Source organism: Peromyscus californicus, unplaced genomic scaffold (assembly GCF_007827085.1).
Source record: "Peromyscus californicus insignis strain IS unplaced genomic scaffold, ASM782708v3 Scaffold_7__1_contigs__length_154581171, whole genome shotgun sequence".
In the NCBI taxonomy this organism is placed as follows: Eukaryota; Metazoa; Chordata; class Mammalia; order Rodentia; family Cricetidae; genus Peromyscus; species Peromyscus californicus.
Window position 1 is genome coordinate 61107370 of NW_026294595.1, and position 24753 is coordinate 61132122.

The window sequence follows — 24753 nt, forward strand, 5'->3', positions numbered from 1 at the left end:
CGAGATAAACTCAACTGATGGTTATAAAGATAATTATGTAGTTGCCATATTATGACTTATGTGAAAGACACAAACTCAGTGCCTTCTATAATGTTTTAATGTATAAGAAGTTAATATTACAACAGTGTGGAAAGAGATACATCATATTCAGATGATTTGTAAGCTCCATAGCTTACTTTCAATATTTAATAGAATTTAAATATATAGAGAGAGGATAGATGATACATAGGCCAATGATTGACAAATGATACATAGATAGATAGATAGTAGAAAGATGATTGATAGATGATAGACAGACAGATAGATAGAGAGAGAGAGAGAGAGATAGATAGATAGATAGATAGATAGATAGATAGATAGATAGATAGATAGATAGATGATGCACAAAAAGTAGATTAGTCACAGTTCCTCCAAATCGACTACTTCAATTACCTAATTTGAAACAAATGTTTGAAAGGAAAATTTTTATTCTTTTTACATGCAAATTCACCATGATTCATGACCAGAGAGATGTAAATCAAAACCACAATGTGATATTGAGTTACACCCTCCAGACTGGCGAAATTAGAAAGTTTCACAGCAATTCACAGTTTTGGAAAGGCTGTGGTGCAATAAATATCTCATTTACTATTGTTGAGAATTTAAATTGGGTCAGCACTATGGATTGCTTGGAAATATGTTTTATAAATCTTTTCTATATGAAATTCATACAGGTGTATAAGGAGATATGTAGGGGAACTGTTTATAACTTCCTTGCTTGTAAAGGTCAAATGTTGGAAGCAATTCTAACATTCCTCAGCAGGAGAAAGGATAAATGCATTCTGACACATTCATGCAATGGAATACTGAAGTAGTGTTAAATAATATATCACACAACACACTCTAAGAGTGATTTACCTCAAAAAGCACAATGCTATGTGGAAAAAAAAAAGCAATTGACACAAAAAATATGATTGCACTTTTATACAGTAAAAATCAAAACATTAAAGATAAATAATATATTAATTAGAAAGTCATAACAGGAGTAAGTGATCTCCAAATATCTAGAACCTGGTGGGGTTGTATGTGTGAATAGTTAGGCAAGAACTTGATGCTCAGACAAACCAGGTTCTAATAAAGGGGTGTTAAATTTATGATAGATACAATCTGCAAGTGAGATACAAAGTTTAGAGAGTAAACTCTGTAGAGTATCAACACAGTAAGACTGTCTAGAATTGTGCATTTTGAATCTTTAAGTCAAAACATAGAAGTATAGTGTATGACGTAGCACGAATTGTTAGAAGGTCTTATTAATAAAAACAAACCCAATGCCAGTTATTGGAATGAATGCTGGGAGATCAGAGAAGCAGAACAAGCCACAGCCACCTCACCTCTTGAATTCCTCAGCTGATCTTGTTTCCTCAAACTGGAAGCCTCTGTGCCCTCATCAAAATGGATCTCAGCTGAACTGCTGCTAAAAGCCTAAAAATTTAACCGGCTCCAGTTCCTGATCCTCACTTACATACCTTTCTGCTTCCTGCCTTCACTTCCTGGGATTAAAGGCGTGTGTCACCATGCCTGGCTGTTTCCAGTGTGTCTTTGAACTCATAGAGATCCGGATGGATCTCTGCCTCCAGAATGCTAGGATTAAAGGTATGTGTGCCAGTGTTTTCTGTCCTCTATATCTTGTGGCTGTTCTGTTCTCTGACCCCAAACAAGTTTGTTAGGGTGCACATTATTGAGGAACACAATACCACCACAGTATGATGAGAATACAGGGGAGAAGGCTTTGACTCTCATAGTACAATCCAATTTGAAATTTTTTCTTCCTTTTACAGTCAAAATATTAGAATTTTCATGGGAGTTCACAAGTATTGTTAAATGAAAAAAATGTATACTAGAAATTTAATGAGAATGATTTATTTGACTGATTCTAGCCATCTGATTTTGTTTTTAAAAATCTACATCATACTTTTTTTCTGAGTCCTCTAGGAAACTAGTGATGGAATTTTAGGTAACTAATGATGAAAAATCCTTGAATCTAACCAACCAATGTCTGATTACCCCTGTTTGACTTAAGACCCACTCCACAAGATGGAACCCATACCAAACACTTCTTGAGTGACAAAGAACCAAAGACTAGATATCCCAGAGACCTAGGGTAAAACCAAGTACTACTGGTCCAAAAAAATAGTAACAATAAAATGACTCCTAATAATATTCTGCTGTACTCATAGATCAATGCCTTACTCAGCCATCATCAGAGAAGCTTCCTCCTGCAGCAGATGGGAACAAATACAGAGACCCACAGTCAGACATTACACACACACACACACACACACACACACACACACACACACACACACACACACATATATATATATATATGGAGAGAGAGAGAGAGAGAGAGAGAGAGAGAGAGAGAGAGAGAGAGAGACCTTGGAACACATAGTTCTAAATGGGATGTCTCCATCAAATGCCTCCCCTCAGAGCTCAGGGAACTCTGTGGAAGAGGAAACAGAGTGTAAGAGCCAGAGGGGATGGAGGACTCCAGGAGAACAAGGCTCTCTGAATCAACTGAACAAAACTCCTATGAACTCACAGACTGAAGCAGCAAGCACAGGGCCAACAGAGTTCTACACTAGGTCCTCTGTGTATATATTATAGCTCTCAGCTTAGTATTTTTATAGGACTTCTGAGTGTGTGAGTGAGTGGGTATCTGATTCTTGTGCCTTCTCTTGGGGCTCTTTTCCTTCTATTGGTTTGCCGTGTCCAATCTTGTTATTGTTTTTTGTTTTAACTTATGTTTTATTTTTGTTTTTTAAAATGGTAAAAAAAAAAAAGAAAGAAAGAAAGAAAGAAAGGAAAGCCCTTGAGTTAATGTATGTTTTCAAGTGTGTTTGTGTGTGTGCATATGTAAGTGCATGTGTGTATGCATGCATGTGTGTGTATGTCCTATTGTGTGCATGCTTCTGTGTGTGTACCTGTGTATGTGTGTATGAATGATTACTCCTGAGTCCAGTGAAAGCAGAAAAGCTGTAGTTTGAATTAATAGCAAGTTTCTGATACTTGTAAGTTATAGTGATTCGTAGAGGGAAAATGTACCTCTGAATAGAATTTCTAACAATGCTACTTATTCGGAGCTAAGGCTTAAAAAAGAAAGTCTTGCATATATCTTTTTTTTTTCAGATTTCAGTGTGAATGCTTAGAGTTTGGTAGTTTTTTTAAAAGATGATCACTTAATTTAAACATATGTCTTGTTTACCCTCCTGTGCTGTTATTGTGAGCTTGAACCTAATATATCCATACAGCATATTCTCACGATCAGCAGGACACCAGTAAAGAGAACACTTGCAGAGTACACTGGGAAACCAATGCATTACTTCTGGCTGTGTTGAACCACCTCATACTGTCTGATAGGCTTGGTGAAAAGGACTTAAATTTTACCAAATAACCCTGATCCTTCCAGTGTGATTACTGTCTATTCAGAAACTATCCCAAGAACCTGGAACGTGTCAACAGTTTAGGTCTAAGATACCACCACACAGAAGTGGAGCCATTGTCTTGACCAATTGAGTTCAATTCTTAGAACAAGAAGACAGTAAATCTATTTGCTTTTCACAACTTAATAGGCACTTCTCAGAGCTTATCTCAGATAGTAACTCTAGGCTTAACCATTAACTCCAAGTACCCAAAAACATAAGACAAAGGTTTTTTTCCCAACACAATTTTAGATTTACTTATTAATTAAAAAAGTACACTTTGCAGGGTCTATCATCCATGGTCATGTACCTAGTATATCCCCATTTTAAATGACATGCTTTGAGATTGGATTTTTATTTTATTGTGATTGTGGCAAATAAAATATGTCTTACTGAGCCAGCTTATTATCTGGTCTAGCTTCTTATTTTATCCTGTTATTTTGCTCATTTAATTCAATCTTCCTCTCTTTTTTTAATGAATTCATTTAGTTTTTGAGTCTCATATATGAGTATTGTATTTACACCATTCCCCCTCTCTTTTATCACTACAACTCCTTCCACATTCCCTCCATTCAGTCTCAAATGCATGGCTTCTTATTCTTTGATTAGCATTGCTACACACACACACACACACACACACACACACACACACACACACACACACACACTATGCATACACATTTAAATGTATAAATTCAACCTGCTGAGTTCATTTAGTGTTGCTCTTGTCTTTTATAGTCCCTTTTACTTTCAAATTTTATTCCTGACTTGATTTTATATCAGACTTTTCACTTAGTCATTAATAATTACTGTTAATTTAGGTGAGGTGTTCTGAGTAGTGCCTCCCTCTTTAATTTTGCTCTTTTCATTTCTTTTCATCAACTTCTACACAAGTCTCCAAGCTTTTCTTTCACATTGCTACTTGTAGCAAGTGTGATACTCTGGATTTCCTCAAAAGTGAAACACTTTGAGTTATGTTAAATGTTTATGAGTTTTAAAATATTTGACCAAACTATGATACATACAAATGCTTTTTCTTTCTTTTTTTTTATGGTTTTTCGAGACAGGGTTTCCCTGTGTAGCTTTGCACCTTGGCTGGGACTCACCCTGTAGCCCAGGTTGGCCTCGAACTCACAGAGATCCACCTGGCTCTGCCTCCCAAGTGCTGGGATTAAAGGCGTGAGCCACCACCGCCCAGCTTCAAATGCTTTTTCTAATCCGGGCAGTGGTGGCCCACACCTTTAATCCCAGCACTTGGGAGGCAGAGACAGGTGGATCTCTATGAATTCGAGGCCAGCATGGTCTACAAAGTGAGTTCCAGGACAGCCAAAGCTATACAGAGAAACCCTGTCTCAAAACAACAACAACAAAAAAATGCTTTTCTAGAACTTTCTGAAGTGAGTAATTCTCAACAGGAGCTCTTTGAAATGACTCATCAAATATAATAAGTAACAATTGTTTGTAGGTAACATCGTGAATTACAAAATTGGTTCAGATACTATTTCACTTCGTAGGCAGTTATTCAGTCACTGGTGCCAATCGCTCGCAGGGAGATGCTTCACAGAGTAAAGGGAGACCAGCACACAGAAGAGTCAAAGCATGCTGTACCATGTGATTTACCATCCTCCCTATGCGGTACCAAAGTTTCTCTATACAATGAAGAGCAAACTGCAGTAATTATTGAACTATTCAAAATGCACAGCAAATTTCACAGGTGTAATGTAGTATTAAATGTTTTAATAGAGCGTAGTCAACCTATAAGTAGTATTCTGTTAGAGGCTCTCAAAAGCATTTGTTGCTTCTGCTGAATCTAGATGAAAAAGAATAATTATTTTGGCACAATGTTTTTCTGAACGAGAATACATGGGAAACTTGTCACCCAAGAGATTGGTGCTAGCTTGAGAAAGTGAAGTGGGCTCTGCAATTGAGAAATTAATCCTTTTTGCACTCAAAAGTACTTGATTTGAAATTTCACTGAAGTGTTTATTTTCCTATGGGTAATTTATTTTTTAAGTGCCCTTTGCACAGTTTAATCAAATCCACCTGTTAGAAATTATTGCTATTTTGTCTTTTTAAAAATGCTATTGATGCCACATTACTTTATTATTTCCTGGTATGTGCTACCTGGAATGAAGAAAATGCCCTGCACAGCATTGCATTGTCCTGTTTATCATATGTTTCAGCACTTATGCTCTTAGGATACATTATTCATGAAAACTACAAAATAAAAGCAAACAGAAATCTTTGCATTCTAGAAACACATTAAATGAAGATTAAATTTCAAAAGTTAAGGCATGATTCTCTCTATTCTTTATGATAATAATTTAATCATAAATACAGTACTTAATAATGACCCCTTCAAATAAATTCAGAAAGTTTAAGAGCAAAATGACAGAAAAGAAGGGCAACAAGAAGTCATTTTAATTTTGATTTTTAGCAGTACTTCAGCAGTATAGAGTATAATGAGTACAACGCAGTTCATTGCTTATGGTTTAAAAATTTAGTCATTATTGCTACTAGAAAATAGGGTAAAATAGGAACTATGATACATATATATTTCATTCATTATGCTCTGAATATACATTATATATATCCAAATACAATAGACACCACTCTTTATCCTCCCCAATATTATTGTATTTCTGAATTATATAAATATCTGGTCTCAGTGAACATCTCTGTGATATTTCTTCACGAATGAATGGTTAGGTCTATGATGCTCAAGCAGATGGGGAATGTAAATTACAAAAAAATTGGTTATTATTGTTATAACTTGCGAATTTTATCAACTCAAAAGATACCTTTGGGGGTGGCTAGAGAAATGGCTCAGTGATTAAGAGCACTAGCTGCTCCTCCAGAGGACCTGGGTTCAATTCCCAGTACCCATATGGCAGCTCACAACTGTTTGTAACTCCAGTTCCAGGGTACCTGACACCCTCATGCAGGCATACATGCAGGCAAAACACCAATGCACATAAAATAAATAAATAAGCCTTTTTAAAAAAGATACATTTGGTGATAGTCAAACATGGAGCATTGTGACAGATCAAGATTTTATTTAAGCATCTCTCTCTCTCTCTCTCTCTCTCTCTCTCTCTCTCTGTGTGTGTGTGTGTGTGTGTGTGTGTGTGTGTGTGTGTGTGTGGTGTGTGTGTGTGTGTGTGTATCAGAATCTTTCTGTACATATAAATACATATTCTGAGTTTATAAAATAGTGTTTTGTCTTTAAGTTTAATATACCTACAAAACTGTGCACATATGAAGGACATTGACAGTTAGCATTCTTTTCACAGTTTTTATTAAATACTTGTTGATTGGCATTAAAAAGCTTAATGACTTACAGAGGACAGGGATGTAACTCAATGCCTACTAAACTTTTTTTGTTATTAAACCAAATTTGCATTCTCCCACTTGTGATCTTTTTAAATGCTTGATTTACTTTCTTTCATCTCCACGGCTAAGCTTTTAGCTTTTGTAGACGACCTAGCTCCATTGTCCAGAAAGGCAATAAGTAATGGAGTAAGGCTTTGTCAGGAGCCAACAGTTGGCAAGTTTGCCAGTTTCAACAATAATTCTGCCAGTTTCAGCCATTGTTGGGCCTCTTGTGGAAAGACTTCAACACTTTGTGTCAAAATACTGGGCTCTGTTCTTATTTATACTAGATGGAAGAAGGGTCATTGCTTGGAATTCAGTGAAACCTGAACACCAAGCTCATCACAGAAACTTTACCAGTTTATTTCCCCCACAAAGACAGTGTTGGAATAAACGTTAGATTAACCTGAGAATAATAAAAGAGTCATTGGTTTCTGGACATTTTCTCTTGGGACATGTGCAAAGATTCTAACACATTCAGAGCTGAAGCTCCAGCATCTGAAACCAGGAGGTCACTGTGCAATTTTCTGTGGCCTAGAGTCCAGTGTATAAAATCCATTCATTTAATCTTTTATCGAGCAACCTTAAGCATCTATGACATTCAGACATTCCTAGAAAAGTTTAGAAAGTTAGTGAAATGCCTTTGTACACAAAAAAGAAACATGTTAGAGGAATAGACAAAATTCAAAACAAGTATAGCAATTATATAAATTACAGTAGATTGTTTGTTGCAAGATGCTTATATTATAAGCATTGGTGCAAGATGCTTATACTATAGGAAGAGTCCAGGCCGTGCTACATAGTTGAAAAGCATGAAAGGACAGTAGTGGGCAAGCATAGGTTGGTTTTAAGTAGTGACTTGGGCAGAGTTCACACAAAATGGCTATAATGAGTCACACTACAGGGAGGTGAGGAACTTTGGCTGTTGATGTCTGGGAGGAGAACATTTATGTTCATTAAAAGAAATATGTGGAAAGCTAGATAGCACACTTATCTCCCTTTAATTCATGCTGATTTATATTAGAAGTACCAGCATTAAGTCAATTTTCCAGAGCTGGGGAGCTTCACAAAGGAAATAAGGAACACTGAGGCGTGTGTGGAAAGAATCCTGTACTCATGAATGAGAGGAGAGGGGTTAGTGTTCGCAACCAGAGGCTGCAGCGATGCATCTGTGATGAACAGGAAAAGAGTCTTCCTCTCCCAGTTTACTCCAGTAAGACATCCCTCATTGAGTTCTGTCATAAACATCTATCCATAACATGGTACAAAATGATGTTTGGTGTTTATACAAATTTAATTTTATTTCAAATAGTTTTTTTATTTGGAATGGATACATTATGACATATGTCCAGATAGAAAAGCTCATATGTTATACTTCAATAATTTTTCCCGTTCTAAGATTGAGATGCTGTTAGATTTTTGGAAAGTATCTGTTCAGATGTGGAACAATATTTGAAGTTAATCTAGGTGGAGCTGACTCTTCTCTGAGTGGACCGGTCTAGGTTCTTTTCCTCAAAGCACAAACTCTAGACTTAACAAAGCCCTCTGAGGAAACACAGCATCGGGTGGCTGTTTACTATCTCTGAATTAGGAAGAGTCCATTTAAGTAGGTTTCGTAAGTGTATTCAGGTCTGCAACTTCAGAAGTTACACGTCATATGAAAGAGTTGGAAAACATGGTCCTTAAAATACTGAAGTTCAGCACTTAGTAAATTCACTTGACTTTTAGTGTCAGTTTGAAAACTATACATTTAGTGAGTATTCTTAAAAATTTGCCAAACTCAAACATAAACCCTGTTAATTTTATTATATGCATTGTGAACTAATGCATATACTTCTAGAACTAGGTTGGATAAAGTATGAGTTATTAAATATGGGCATGTTGGTTTTATTTAAAAAAAACAATTTTCTTAAGAATAAAACTTTGAAAACTGTTTGACTTCAACAATTTGAAGAGGAAGGCTTTCCAATGAGATCTGATCAAATAGTAAGATTCTCAACAACGCAATGGATAGTGTTGAAACCTTAATTATCTCAACGTTTGTCTCATTTTTAGTTATTTCAATTTCTCATGATTTTCCTTAGTTACATACTTTACAAATGATTTTACAATGCTATATTCCATGTTTTCAGTCTTAAAATGATCATAATACAATGATACATAGTTTAATCATAGTTAGTACATATTAGTGTTTAAAGAACAAAATTCCATCCAAATAAAATACATCAAGATTAACAAAGAGTTGTCAACCTGGTTTTCAACTTAGCAAGTCCATATCACGCGGAAAGTCCTATATTGGGTTGTTTGTTTGTTTGTTTAATAATTTATTTAATTTTATTTTATGTGCATTGATGTGAGGGTGTCAGATCACCTGGAACTGGAGTTACAGATATTTATGACTTGCCATGTGGGTACTGGGGATTGAACCCAGGTCCTCTGGAAGAGCAACCAGTGCTCTTAACCTCTGAGCCATCTCTCCAGCCCCCTATATTGGTTTTTAAAGACACATGAAACAGGGCCTCTGTTTTGGGCAACAGACAAGTAATTCAGGTAGAGGTATGAACTCAATATATGCTGCTGTCATCATTACTCAATATGTGTCTACTTTCTTCATTTTGTCACAAGATCAGTGGTCAGTTGTATAAGTGTGGTCTTGCCTAAAGTATCAGAGCCTGGTGTGTCAGACATTTTCTGCATCTATGCATTAATTTGGACAGCTGTGGACTGTAGGTGAAACATTAGAAGGTGGTCACTCTGAAATAAAGGCCAATCTAACGCATTCTACACCACTCACATTATATGCATCTTTGTTGGGGAATTCTAAAACAGCTTTAACCTTTCATACTTTAACAGTGAAATTTCCTTTTCTTTAATCCCTCTGTCAATGCCACACAGTTTAATCCTAGTATTTTCTTAATAGAAATAACTATATAGTCAAATGAGTTATAACAGAGGTGTTTCCTGTGGGAGTAAACCATGATGTGAAGAACAAAAAGAACGATTTCTTCCTCAGAGTGCCCCACCACGACAGGAGATTTTAATCTGGACAGAAAAGCAAATGTGAAAGCCCCTCTGTAGAGGTAAGTCAGGAAAGCAAGCTCCATCAAACAGGAAGTCCTATGAATTCCATGCAATTACATTAAAAAAGGTATCTCTGTGAGTGAAGTTTATTTGCATGTTTATTATCTCTTCAGAAAGTGTTTTCAGTTTCTATTACATTCTCAAGAAGGTCATAATCCACAAATACTCAAAAGCAAACTCTTATCTTCAATCCTTTCATAATCTAAATGTGTTTTTCCATCTTCTTGCACAGGTATTCTTGAGAGATTTTAATACATGAGAAAACATGTGTTTACCATTAAAAAGTAATTAGAAGTATCCACTCTAAGACAGCCTAAAAACCCTAATAACCAAAAAAGACTTTAAACTACATAAATTGAGTTTGTTGGATCATTCTCAATATCCTTTTTATTTTAAGCTCCTGTGGCTGTCATAGTATTCACAACTAAAATGTTCTTGACATTTATTTATTGACTTACGTTAGACAGCATCTCACTCTGCAGCCCAGGCTATCCTAGAGCTGATCAGTAGCCCAAGCTGGCCTCTGAACTGGGGTAATCCTCCTGCCTCTGCTCTGTAAGTGCTGGTATTACACAGACAAGGCTTCGGGCCTTGCTGAATTCTAAGTGTATGTAGAAACAGTAATCAAGACTTTGCTCTGCTACGTGTTACATGAGGACAGAAGGATTATCACTTTGAGCACTACAGTTGCAAATTACGCTTGCTCATAGGAGTAGATGGTATTTTCATCGTCTAAATGTTGGTTTTAAGAATAAACTTTTGGACGGATACACATTATGGCTTCGGTTGTATTTCAAAAAGACCTGATGATCTGTGAAATATATTGAGCATCTACTTGTATGCAAATATTCCGCTAAACATGTTCCATGTGTTTTCTCACATACTTCACACTAAACCTTACAAAGCAGTATGAATATCACACATAGTGATATTTATAGATATTTATAGATAATGAAGGAAAACTAGCAAGTGGTAAACTTGAGATTCACATGTGGATGTTGTAGGGCTAGATAGAGTCTACTAGGCTGGATGTGTGAAGATAACATATCAGAATTTCTAAAGCAATTGTATAAGTTGTTCCTCTTAGCCAATAAAGCCTTTTGGAATGTCCTTACAAAGGTCTTTAAAATATAAATTTTATTGAAATTAAGTTCTTGAAGGAGCGCACATAGGTAGCCTGTCTTATTAAATACTAAACCTGTTATTCTAATATTAGGTTTCCATTTATTAAGCTAAACAGGTATCTCTTTTGCCTCTCATAATAAAAAAATAGCTGAAGAATTATTAATAACAATTTTGTACTGATGAAATTATTTTTCACAACTTTAATTATCATTTCCTATTTTAAAATGAATGTATTCATTCCTCCCTGATACTTTGGCCAAAGTCTCAATTTTTCATTCAAATTATACTTAGAAGGTAGGCTAAATTGAGTTAGATATGCACAAAATAACTGCATAACTATCAGTCTCAGGTTAGTGTCTGGATATAAGACAAATTTATACTAGTTTTCATTGTTAAAGTCAGCCCTATCTACTCAAGAGCACATAAAGGGTCTTCCAGGGAACTAAGGCGTAGTAAGAACACTCTTGCAAACCAACCTCCTGCTTATTTAATATTCTAAATGCAGCTTGAAGATTTACTAGAGTTTTTCTGCAAAATACAACTGGACTCAGGTTAAACACAGTTAACTCAGGTTAAGCCTGAATACAGTAATAATGATAAGGTTTCTTACAATCATGTGTGCTCTAGAAAGGTAGTTGCTTTTAGTTCAAAAAAAATGGTATAGTGTTAAGGGGAGCGAGAGTTCTCTTAAAAACAGGTTCCACCTAAAGACAGCAATAAAATAAAAAGTTATAACTCGAATATCATAAGATTATTAAGTAATTGGTTAATTTATTATTCTGTTTCTTTGGCTTATGTCACTTTAGGTGAGTTTGATATTTTGTACTTTTAATTGACTAGAAGGCAGAAAAATGACACATATTTATTAAAACCATGTATGGATTAAACTCCTTTACTTTTAAAAACCTTAATACACTATTTTGACCATATTTGCGAATGGTATATTAATGTGTTCATGTTACATAATATAGTGTTACATAAAGAAGCTAACTGAAGAAAAATGAAAGAAATGTGTTCTGTAAAAATAAAATTTATCATGTGATAATAATTCTAGCAAACTAGGAGACCCTAACTCAGTTCATGGCCAGTGATAATTTTATTTAATAATACTAGAGATTAAAATTTTTGTTGTTGTTGTTGGGTTTTAGGATTTTGTGGTGGTGGTGGTAGTAGTGGTAGCTGGGGTTTTTATTTTGGTTTGGTTTGGTTTTGGTTTTTTACACAGGGTTTCTCTGCATAGCCCTGGCTGTCCTTGAACTCACTATGTAGACGAAGTTGTCCTTGAACTCACAGAGATCTGCCTGCCTCTGCCTCCCAAGTGCTGGGATTAAAGGAGTGTGCCACCTCTGTCTGGCTGGGAGTAAAATGTTTAACTTGTCCTTAAAAATTAATTTTTTTCTTTTTTTTTAAATAATTCATTAATTTAAAAGCTGAATTAATTTAAAAAGTGTTGAGATTATTTGTCTTAAACTAATTTACTGACAAATATTATAATACTAATTACACATGAAAAAATAATCACCTGGATTTATTGAGGAATTTCTGCTTTCCTGAGAATTGTAACAGCATATAAAAATATATTTCTTTCTGTCAAATGAATATTATAGTATGATTAGATATGTAGTTCACATGTTTTTCACTTTTCCTTAAGCATGACTTCATATTTATTCTCCAAGTTTTGCAGTTAATTGTATTCTACCTATTGTTCCACTTAATAGTCAACTATGATCATATACATTCAAAGTTACACACGAATTTAAAAGCAATAAAAACATTGAGTTATTTAATGTGCTGTTTCCACTTCTTTCTCTAGTTACCTAAGAATTGAAATGGGTAAACCACAGATACTGGGAGTCGGTGAAAGATTTGGGGCAGGAAGAGAATTTCCACACGAGTAAATGGGGAAAGGATTGACACCCCTAGTCAGGGTGCAGACCTTCTTTGTAGTTTTGCAAAGTTTGTCTCTACACAATTCCATTGGAATACTTTCACATATTAAATAAGTTTTTTTAATGATTTAATATTGTAGTATAGTTCTTTGTAGAAAAAGATTACATTAAAAAAAATAACTCATGTTTAAAGTCCACCCACAGACCAGACTTTCAAACCGGGCCCAGAGACGTTTCTTCTCTCATGGGTTGTGTGCTATTCACTCATCTTCATTGTGAGTGAATTCTGAATGGGTCAGGAGTTAAGCTGTACTACAGACTTGACCCCTGTCTTCCCTTAACTCCGCTGTAAGATATGACTTATGTTAATGCTTTAGAAGCTTTCCTAAATCCCAAACAAAAACAGGGAATTAGATACTTGGGCTTTATCTGAATTCTGGAAAGGTGACATCATCGTACCTCTAAAAGCAGAATCAGTTTTACTAAAGTCAATCAAAGTCATGCATAAAGCATGAACTACATTTTGTTCAGTGAATACCTATTTTAATTCTTTAAAGGTAACTGTATTAATTTATCTGTAAAATTTACCAACAATTCTGAATAAATAGTTACTATCAAAATATAAGCAGAGATAAAACTGGTAACACGCTATTGTTGTACTAGCTGCAAACAGCCATCTAAATACACTGCTTTACAAATAGAACAATTTAGGTAAATGGTATTTCAGATCACATGAGACATGACACTTTTGAATTCTGTATTTTATTTGACATGTTTAGGACTTGTCTAAGACCATATGCATTGATTTTATGATGCTAAAAGGAATATCTCCTGTAAAGTTAAAGTAACATAATAAAACATAGTTTACTTCTCAGACATTTATTTATTCATTTTAAAGCCACATTTATTCTAGAATGATATCAATTCTTATTTTAATCTCCCAGTTATTAACTCAAATAGTGTCTGTGCCTAATGACCACCAACATTCATTGTCTGGCACTTTTCTGTCATGGTTTTTGGTGACAAAGATTGTTTTAAACAATGCTGTTAATATAGATGAGGATATTTAAATAAATTTTACAAGGTGATTGTGTGTTTTGAAGTGTTAATTGAACAAAAATCAGAAGAGTTTGTGGAGTTACTAATTTACAATATTTTAATAATATAATACCTAATTTCAGAAAATAATCTGGCTTAGAATAATGCTTTTCAATTTCTGTTACTATATGACATTAGATTATTTAATGGGTTGACTTCACTTCTTTCTCCAATTACTTAATGAGTAGTTGTAAAAAGTCATATCTTAAAAACACCTTATCCATTTCTACACAGCTGAGAACTCAGTGGTATAATAATTTAAAAAAAACTGAAAACATAAATCAGCCGCAATGCTTTTAAAATTGCAAGTGTATGAATTAATGTTTCCATTACATTGAAAAACACATATGGGAACAGAGCCAAAAATCACTGAGGAGTTCCTTAGGATGAGTTTGTAATATACTGTTTGTTTGCCAGACCACGGGTGACTGTGGTCAGAATGCTAGCTAGCACTGAAAGGCATCTCAGTACTGTAGAATTTCATTTAAGTAGGAAAACATAGAATTCAATAATTATGCTAATAAACACAATTTGAACCAAAATCTGATGTCTTACATCCCCTAGCAATAATTTGCAATGCCTCTGTAACAACACTTGTTAACTAGGCATTTCATTCTCAGGACAGTCTGTACTGCGGGATAGAGCATTACAGATGTTTCATTTACAGATGTTTCATCACAGCGTTGTTCTAGAAATGCTTCTTTGAATACCTAGTTTAAAGCTAACTGTCTATGAGTTAGTACACTTGTCATATCACTGTGTTTTTGTGTCTATTGGGAGCTCCTACCATAGTCTCCCTGCAAGTTTGCAGAAAGACAGTTGAAGTTACACAACTCTTAAGCTTCAAAGTTGAAAAACCATGAAGTAATGCAGAAATCGCTACATTTCCTTAACAGCACTGGGCAGCTTGGGTTTTGTCTTGTTGAGTTTTGTTTTGTTTTGTTTTTTTGTTTTTCTTTCCTTACTTGTAAAACACCCATGATCTAAATACAGTGGAAACAGTTCAGGAATACCCCCTCCAAAAAACAAACACAAACAAACAATATTGAAAAAAGAACAAAGCAAAACAAAACAACGGTATTTACACATATCTGGCAACAAAGAACAATGAGAATCCCTTTGGTTAGGTAGAGATGTCAATGTAAATAGAAGTGAGAGGCAAACAGAAGTCCAAGCTGGGGGCTTTTCTTTCAGTCCTGCTTTGTGTGCAGCCACACAGGAAGACTCTTGGACCCCGAGAGTCTTCTGCCGCTCCTTCCTTAGAATACTGATTAAGTGGAAAATGTAAAGACCCTTCCTGAGGGGCAGATGCTTTCCAGCTGCCGGGACTGAATTTAGTTAAGAGTAGAACTAATGTAAACGGTATTGTTTCCGGATTAAAATATTTGTTCAGAAATTTGCCTTTCAGTCCATTCACGTTGTTATTAGTTGGTAATTTTATTTTCTAAATACCACTGTAAATACTCTTATACACTAGTAATAGATTCTGCATGCACTCTGGAGTCAGACTCTCTAGTTCCCTATGTAGCATAAAAAAGGCAGTTTCAACATCATTTCAATGCCACTTACTAAATTCTTGATAGAAACACTGCCAAACTACCTGAGAATTTTACTGAGAATAAATATTTTTGAATAATACACTTACCCAGCACAGCTCCTAAGGAAATTCTGTGGGAAACGGTCTCAGAAGGGAATTGGATTTTCTGAGATCCCACAGGAGAGAGTTTCCCACCCCAGATGAAGTGCGGAAAAGTCTAAGCCTTGCAATGTGGTCCTGCAGGCAGGGTGAGCTCCAGCAACCGAGCCTGATGGTCTAGGGCAGGACTTCACCGCGGGAGAGAGCCGGACTTGCTCTGAGTAGATGGGGAGTGTTGTCAGATTGTAAGTGATCAGCCGCAGAAGGGAAACATCACCGCTTCCTGTTACATCACCCCGCCCCGCCTGCCATTAGTGTTAGGTTACTTTCTTTCTCAAATAGCTTACCCCAGGAAAGCAGCAATAACTCCCTTCTCACTCTGACAAGAGCAAGAAGCAGCCTGAACAGACAGAGATCCTTTGCTGTATGAACACATTGTTACCAGCAAAAGCTGGCTGGCTTTCACCTAGACTGAGTTGTTAGAACTTGCTGACTGTGATTTGAAGGCGATCTGAGTGTAAAAGAATCAAAGGAGTTAGGGGTGTGTGTGTGTGTTGAATTAGAGTTCTCAGAACAAACAGTAACACTGTTATCTGTCACATCTTTCTTCTCAAAGGTACATGGAATTATGAGCATCAGAATTACTTCAGACTCAATAATTTGGAGCACTGATACATGATCCAATTCCACAATCAATTTTGCATGAGGAGATGAAGAAACTTCAGCCTGTCCTTTCTAAAAATTCCTTTTACTCACTCATGACATAAGTATATGTGTATGTATCATAAAGCCAATTTGTGTATAGAGTATAAAATCAATGCATATATTTTTAAATATTTGATGTAATTATGTCACTGTATATAACCTAAACATTATATTATTTTATCTCAAAATAACCTTAGAGAAAATGTGGCTATTTTCTAACATGATACGATGGAATAATTTTATATAGTAAATGAACTTTAATTTTTTCCTGAAAGTCTTACCTCTAAACATAATTGTATCATATTTTAAGAAATCGTTGAGTATAAGCAGGGAAAAACTGTAAACCTGAGGTATATTTGTTAGTTGTGTTTTATATAATATGATAAATTATGAGATTATTATGAGAATAATCATAACTCCTGAAACCAGACAGTACTAAATGTTACATAATCTTTACATTAAATTTCTCACCTACAAACTGGAAAAGATGAATAAAATAATATCTGGAATTCTTTACATCTTTTAAACTTTGGATCAACATATTTCATAAGGTTTAGAAAATGGTAAGCTACTCCAGTGAGCAAGGAAATCTCTGAATTGAGCTCAGAGGCACAGACTAATAGGTCAGCTACTGCAACTAGGTAGCACACTGAGGAGCCCTGAGAGTCCCTGCAGATCCATAATGGAAGTAAGGACACAGGCTACAAATCCTAAGAATATCATGTCTCTGAAAGAACGTGGTCTTTTTTAAACTTTTACTATGTTGATCTGTGGAAGAAATTTATTACAGAATCTTTCATTTTATGTAGGTATATATAATAGGATATATACATATAAAAAGGGACATAATTGACAATCTCAACCAGTCACTGATAAAGGAAAAGCTATGTATGAAACTGAAATGATACAATGTAGCCTAAGGAGCTAGAGAGTAACCAGATGAGATAAATTGGGAAGTTACTTTGTATAGAATTTTAGTTTTGCTTTCTTTAGGGAACTGTTGAATTATATTTTTGTTGTGCTGTTTCCTCCAGCTCTTGAGAAGAAAAGTCAATGCTATAAATCACTCCTGACTCCTTAAATAATAACTCATTAATCAGAAAAGCAACAAAAATATTCTTGGGTGGAAACCGCAGAGTTCTGATGTGGAGTCACACGCTGCCCAGGGAACCAGGCAGAAAGCAGGAGAGTAACTCTGTCCCAGTTCAGATGCTCACACTCGCTGGGATGATCTTGATGGAATTTTTAGGTATGATGTTTACAGCTTAAAGTTCAAGGTAAAAGAAATACTAGATTTTAACTTTCAAATGATCACAGTTCCTGTCCATGTATCCCATTCTAAGAATGTTTGACCTCTGAGACAGAGATTGATGTGGAGAAAACTACACACATTTCCAGTAAATCTTAAAGCATTTATGTTTTTTGACTCATTCATTGGATTTGCTCAAACATAGCAGAGTCTTAGTAAGTAAAGGAATTCTTTCTCTGACATGATGCCTGAAGAATCAGACCCAGTGATCATTCTCCTGTATGATAGATATACAAGGTGCTATTGTATATGGAGAATTTAATACAACTTGTAGTATTTAGAATAAATTATTGGTTGGGCGCATAGGCTCATGACTGTGGTCCATGGAGATTCTAGATAACTCTTATTAGTATCATATATGTGTCTTCCTTAGAGAAGTAGGCATACATTCCAATAATCAGATCATCGAGAGTTACTATTTTAGGAACATGTAAAAGTATGAATACATGCTATATTAATACATGCTATATTGATAGATGCTATAAGACTTCTGGGAAACTAGAGTATGCTGAGATATGTAGGGACAAGAGAAAAGATTGAAACTTCTCAAATATATGTTTTAGTATGACAACAAATGTTTGGATAACTACGGCAAAACTAAATAAAACTGTTTCTGGAAATCAATTAGGTAATTCTGAGCTAAAGGGTTATTGTTAGTACATTCATTCAGTCTTATATATTCCACATGTATTTTATTGTGATCTTTTTCCAGAACAGACTGCTGCAGCTACTTAGAATTATTAGATAAGTAGTGATCGAGTTTGTATTTTCAGATAAATACTCAAAGTAGTTCTGTTTTAGGAAATAAAGAGCAAATAAGAAGTGTCTTCTGTTTTGGTCACTTAAAAGACAGTTGACAAGCATGTAAGAAATCACATTATCTGTAATTAGTAGCTAATGCTGCCAGTGTACCCACATAGAGCATGAACCATGCGGCACACTCCCAGTCCACTTTTCTGTAAAGTGAAGAATGATGCACAGATGAAAGACACTCTGAGAAACAGTCACATTTGTGTACTTCAAAATTTTACTGCAGGACTTATGCCCTCTATTTTGGTCCTTTATGGGGCTCGAACGCACCAGTCTCTAAATAAGGCTATGGGCTACCCTACAAAATGGCCCTTGCCTCACAAAGCAATTAATCAGGAGGATGCTAAATCAAAGTCTTACATCCACAAGTTAGACAAATTAGATGAAAATCATGTGTGACAAATTTAGGTTTCTGCTGTCTAAACTGACCACGTGAGTTTCTGTAGCTACTACCTTGTTTTTCTTTAAAAACAACCAAAACAAAAATACTTTTACATGAAGCATGTTATAGATAGACCATTCCCAGTGAAAGTGCAAGGGTGGCCGAAGAAAGCATTTACAAATAAGCTTGTGAATGCTTTCGGCTATCACATTCTAAACTAGCCCTTTTTTATATTTTTAATCATGCAAAGTCCATTACTTATCTGTAAATCATTGATGTAATTAAAAGGCTAATGTACTCCATCCCCTATAAAAATTCACTGTTTGAGAAACAGATAAGTCTTATACACTTACATTAAAAAAAAATTTATTAAGGAAATAAGTTAACTTTAAAGTTGACTTTATCTAGCAACTGCTGTTAGGACTTTTTCCAAAGCAAAGGATAATTAATTGCATTTGGTAAAAACAATTTCTACCCATCACCACATCTACTGAGAGTGAATATGCTATTACTAAAACTAAAGGGCCAATTTTCATTATATTTGTACAAATTATTTATTAAAGGTAAGTAATAATGTTTTAATAAGCTTTATTGCATAAGATTTTTTATAAGTGCAAAAATGGAATTTGAAGAGAGCAGTCAATGCATGTCATCCACATAACCACAAAGTGATTCCACGAGCCTGTAGTATTTCTTATAGTATTTCATGATGTATTTCCTCAAGAGAGTCCAATTACATCAGAATCAACCAAATATTTACCTATTCATCTCATTCTTGATATGTCTTGGTGGATGTGAATGTCTGTGGGACTTAGTATTGTCTGCCTGGTGGTGTTCATGGGGATCTCCTGGAAGAAGAAAGGGTTCATACTGGCAAATGAGGCATGAAATAGAACAAGTAGAACGAATTTTAGATCTGAAACCTTAGGAAGTCCTGCTGTAAGCAAGCTGAAGTGAGTTCTCTGGCTGCCAGCACTCTTGGGTGGAGGGATCTTATTTCTCAGTTCTCCAGGCAGTCCCTTTCACGCTCAGCAGTGTTGCTCTTTGGATGAAAAATTATGTGCGGTCACTCCTGTTCCATGAATCTATCTGTATGGACAAGTAGTAAATAAAGAACAAGAATTAGTGTGTGAGTGGTTCATTTGAGGCACAAAAATCTCCTTTCCCAGAAAGGTTTAAAATAATTCTTTCTATTTCTGGAACTGAGTTAGATCACATTGAAAATGATGCTTTCTCATCTCATGATATCAATTTCTACTGGACGTGTTGTGAAATGCTTTGTATTTTTTAATATTAATCTTAATTGTGGAAATGAAAGTTGTATTTAAATTTGTATTTGACATCTTGACATTTTTTAAGTGATTGATTTTGTATTTGCAAACAAATGAATTATTAAATTCAAAGATGATGAATAGTTTTAATGTTTTCCAACACTAGAAGACAATATAGTATTATTATTATATATTATATTATTCAACTATTGTCATTAGTATAACTTGTGAAAGTTTTTAGCAATTTGCAATTTATTCTATTTTCTTCACATTTTCATCCATTTTATTTACCACCTTTTCTCTAGAATATAAGTATTTATAAATATAAAGGAATTTGTAATACACATAATACAAAATTAGAAAGTAACATGTCATCCTTTGAAGAAGAACTCTGGAGACCTGGGGAAAGGTATGGAATGTTTGATAGTGGAGGAACTGGGTATCTGCAAGTCTCAGCCTGCCACCTAGTGTTCTCAAATTATAAACCGTAACTTGTGGGCTGGAGTAACGTCAGCTCCTCTCCCTTTTCAGTGTCGAAACAAAGCTCAGCAACTAGAAAAGACATGATGTCCTCTCTCTCTCTCTTGCACACACACACACACACACACACACACACACACACACACACACACACACACATCAATGCTCTGAAACCTCTGACTGGGTCAATGTAGATGGACTCCTAAGCAGCTGATCAGGAATATCATTTTCCAACAATTCCTAACATAACGGTAAATGCAGCACATTTTGATAAGCTTCTTTTAAATTTGAAATGTATTTGTTCACTATATATAGGTTATAATATGGCTCCAACTTAAAATTTAGCTGACCTTTCACAAAAACCATATTTTGTACATATTCATTATCTCCAAGATCCAGCTCTTCAAACTTTTAATCACCAGAAAGAGGTTTCTGCATAGCCATCCACTGAACACAAACCAACTGATCATCTATCATGTCAAACATTCAGATAGCAACTAGAATACAAAATTTACCAATAGGACATTCTCTGCTCTTGAGATTTAGTTGTAAACATCTTTATTACTTGAAACTTTTGAAATTTTTATACACATATACTATTTAAATTGCACCATATCCACCTCACTCCATTCCTCCAACTTCCCTCGAGGCTCCCAACACATCTTCATCCTCATAACTTTGTGTGTCTCTTCGTCTTTCTCTCTCCTTTAGTAAATTATTAGGTCTGATTAGTGCTGCTCATGTGCACATGAGTATAAGGGACATCCCTTGCGCTATGGGAATTTATTGGTGTCTTCACTTCTAAAGAAGAGTGACTTTCTCTCTCCCAGCAACCATCAACTGTCAACAGTGCCTCAGCTTCGGGTGGGTATCGTGATCCTTTTCCTCCTCCATGCTGGGATGTTTAACTGGCTTGGTCTTGTGCAGGTAACCACAGCTGCTCTGAGCAGAGGAAAGCGTTTCATGGTACTTCTCTAACCTTCTAACTTACTATATTTTTTTCTACCCTCTTCTTTGATGTTTCCTGAGCTTTGGCAGTAGGTAGGTGAAGTGTTTGGTGTATGTGGGGAGAGGATGAATTCCTGCGTTGATGTGTATTGTATACATGAACATGGCCAGGTCAAAGGCCCCAATGCTTCAGACCCACAGGAACAGCAAAGCCTTTCCCAGGTCAGGCCCAGGGGAATGGCAAAGCTTTCCCCTAGTGTGTGCATACAAAAAGTCTGAGGGAATGATGAAAAACTATTTCAACACATGATCATCATCTTCCTAGGGTTTTTTCCTATTGTCAGTAACTAATCATCTTCCTAAGAGCATTATAGTACTTCTATTTGTCTGGAGATCAAAATGGCTCAAAAACTGTGAAAAAATGGGGCATTGCATCCACTGGAAATCAGAGCCTCCAAGTTTAGTAAACATTCTTCCTGGACCATGGACCTTTCTTTGATTTATGTAATTATGATTAACATATGTAAAGAATTTGACACAGTATACTATTCCCAACTAATTTCTGTATCCTTTCTTTTTATATTCGCTATAAAACTAAGGTTGTTAGCATATGTTAAGTAGAAGAAGCAATGGAGAGCATTTAGGCCCTATTCTTCATTTTAATAAAATAATTTTAAAATTTGATCACTAAACTTCATGTTACTTATGATTTTGGTACATATGTTATCATCAGATTAGTTGATCTTTATTTTGCTGCAAGATTATTCAGAAAAAAATATTGCATTTTGTAAAAATTCATTCGTTTATTGAAACTGATGCTTAAACTTTACTTTTTATATTTATTTTCTCACTATATTAAGTAATGATCAAATGGCCGAATGTGAATTTATTTGGTAAAAATCCCTCCTCCTCACTGTTCATTCACCTTCTTGTACAACTCCCCCTCTCCTCTGTCACCTTTTTATAAAATAAATTACTATGAACCACTCTGCTCCACCCTCCTCTTTCAGTGTTCCGGGTTATGTTAGCTAAGAAACAAACAGTGTAGTTGGAATAATCCAAGGGCTGGACCTGAGGGCCTGAGAGGGTGGGGAATTCTATGATGCACAGAGGATGCAGGAAACATAATTATGGCCTCTGTGTGCAAGTCAAAGAACCTAAGGAAGAATGGGAAACCCAAAGAGAATGAAAACAAGTAACTGCCAACTTCATAAAAATAAGAGAAAGTAAGAACTGCTGGTAGAAAAATCAAAACCCTCTAGATAATTGACTTATTCTGCATCCTTTTCTCCTTCTGACGTGGAGATGGACCCAGTGTACTAAAATAATTTAAACTGGAAGCATTAATATAATGTATAGTTATAAAATTTTTATTTAATAATACGTTTAGTTGTATACAACAATTGATGGAATGGTTGATGGAAATACAAATATAGAAAGCTTACATAGACTTTTTTAGAGTTTTTTTAATTTATGTGTACCTGTGTATCTGTGTGTGTGCCACATGTGTGTGGGTGCCTATGGAGACCGGAAGAGGACATCGGAGCATCTGGAGCTGGAGTTGCAGACGGCTGTCAGCTGCCACCCAACATAAGTGCTTGGAAATGAATTCACATCTTGTGGGACAGTACCTACAGTACCTCCTCTTAGCTACTCACTCATCTCTTCTGCCCTTCCATGGATCCTTAAGGCATTGTGTACTACTTTCTTTGACAAATAAGAAACCACAACGTATGACTGCACTTTTGTAACTGAAAGTGATTATTAACCAGTTCCAAATAAGGAAAAAAATGCAGAGTAAAGCTGGGACAATGGTTTTTATTTGATTTTACAACTCTGTAAACAAGTAACAAGATAAGCAACAAGTTCTTTAGTAAATACCAGTGTAACAGTCAAGCTTATTGTTCAGGGTAGAATATTTTATTTCTTACATTGTTAAAAATGAAGTCATTTGAGAAGGTTTAGACTCTCAAGGGTACATAATGATCATGATCATAACAAATGGAAATATGTCTTCCAGTAGATGGTCACCAACGGAAACGAGAAAACTGGTTCAAGTGGTTAGGAGTAGGAGAACTTGTAATTAAATCGAAAACAGTTTGAAAGGGGTCAAGACAAAATTCACAGTAGCCAGTTAACAAATTATAGCTTTAAAAAAGTACATTGGCTGGATTAGAAAAGAAACACTAATGAAAACACATCCTTAGCAGACAGAATGGCCTGGAAAATTAACTATTAACATATTCATTAACATGATTGTAGTAGAAGAATAGACATCATAGCAAAAATAGGTTATAGAAATATTGTGAAATATAGTGAAATTAATGTAACAATAATGTGGCTATATCTTAACACTAATTAATGGCTTCATATACTACTTCAACTGAAGGCTTCTTTCTTCTTTGGATTTTAATTACTCCTTCTTTTGATATTCTTTTGATGAAACCTACAATAAGAACAACAAATGATAAGATAATAGTGAAAAGACAACACATGGGAATTTATCTCAAATTTTCTCAAAGACTTTCATTTGTCTCTGTATTTCTGTAAAACAATCTATTTTTAAGAAAGTCATTTTTCATGTGTGAGAGTCACCAAAACTGGGTGAGCATACTTTAATTCAGTTAAAAATATTTTTTATAAAAGGGTAGGTATGGTAAATATGTGGTTATTAAAGTAACAGATTGTTTTCTTTAATTTCTATGTTCTTCATATTCTTTGTGTTCTTTTATTATGTCATTATATTCAGGGGAAAAATAATCAAAATGTTAAAGTTTTGGTGTATTAAGAGAGAACTTGCAAGAATTTTAGCATATTTCTTAAAAATAAATTCTTAGCTCTTAAACATTTAAGAAAGAAAATTGGGGCTGAGAGATGACTCAGCCATTAAGAGTGTGCACTGTTCTTCCACAGGACTGACTTCAGCTCCCCATGCTCACTCTAGGCGGCTCATAGACACCTGTAACTGCAGTTCCAAGGGATCTGCCATCCTATTTAGACTCTGCAAACACCTGCACATACACATGGCATACCCATATCCAGATGCACACACATACACATATATAAAAAAATAAAAATCTTTTAAAAAGAAAAAAATTAAAATTTTGAATCTATTTGAAATGGATAACTGTTCTGCAATACGTATGAAGAACAGTTACAGCTAGCTTACGTACTAGTGTTATCTAA

General features: G+C 35.2%; 2 protein-coding genes across 6 annotated transcripts in view; both read right to left on the reverse strand.

The window, feature by feature from the left end:
* Calcrl (calcitonin receptor like receptor) overlaps positions 1-16030 on the reverse strand; it is a 100829-nt gene extending 84799 nt beyond the window's left edge. For 2 of the 4 annotated variants that reach the window (XM_052724948.1, XM_052724949.1), the window contains exon 1: positions 15672-15942. The gene's annotated coding sequence lies outside the window, so the exon portion shown is untranslated. Of the gene's footprint in view, positions 1-12561; positions 12627-15671; positions 15943-16009 lie in introns of those variants that run through there. The other 2 variants (XM_052724950.1, XM_052724951.1) reach the window with 2 other exon arrangements.
* A 7335-nt stretch (positions 16031-23365) lies between these two features.
* Tfpi (tissue factor pathway inhibitor) overlaps positions 23366-24753 on the reverse strand; it is a 39193-nt gene continuing 37805 nt past the window's right edge. For both annotated transcript variants that reach the window (XM_052725041.1, XM_052725040.1), the window contains exon 9: positions 23366-24013. In XM_052725041.1, coding sequence (XP_052581001.1) covers positions 23922-24013 — 92 coding nt within the window. In that variant the 3' untranslated portion in view covers positions 23366-23921. The remainder of the gene's footprint in view (positions 24014-24753) is intronic.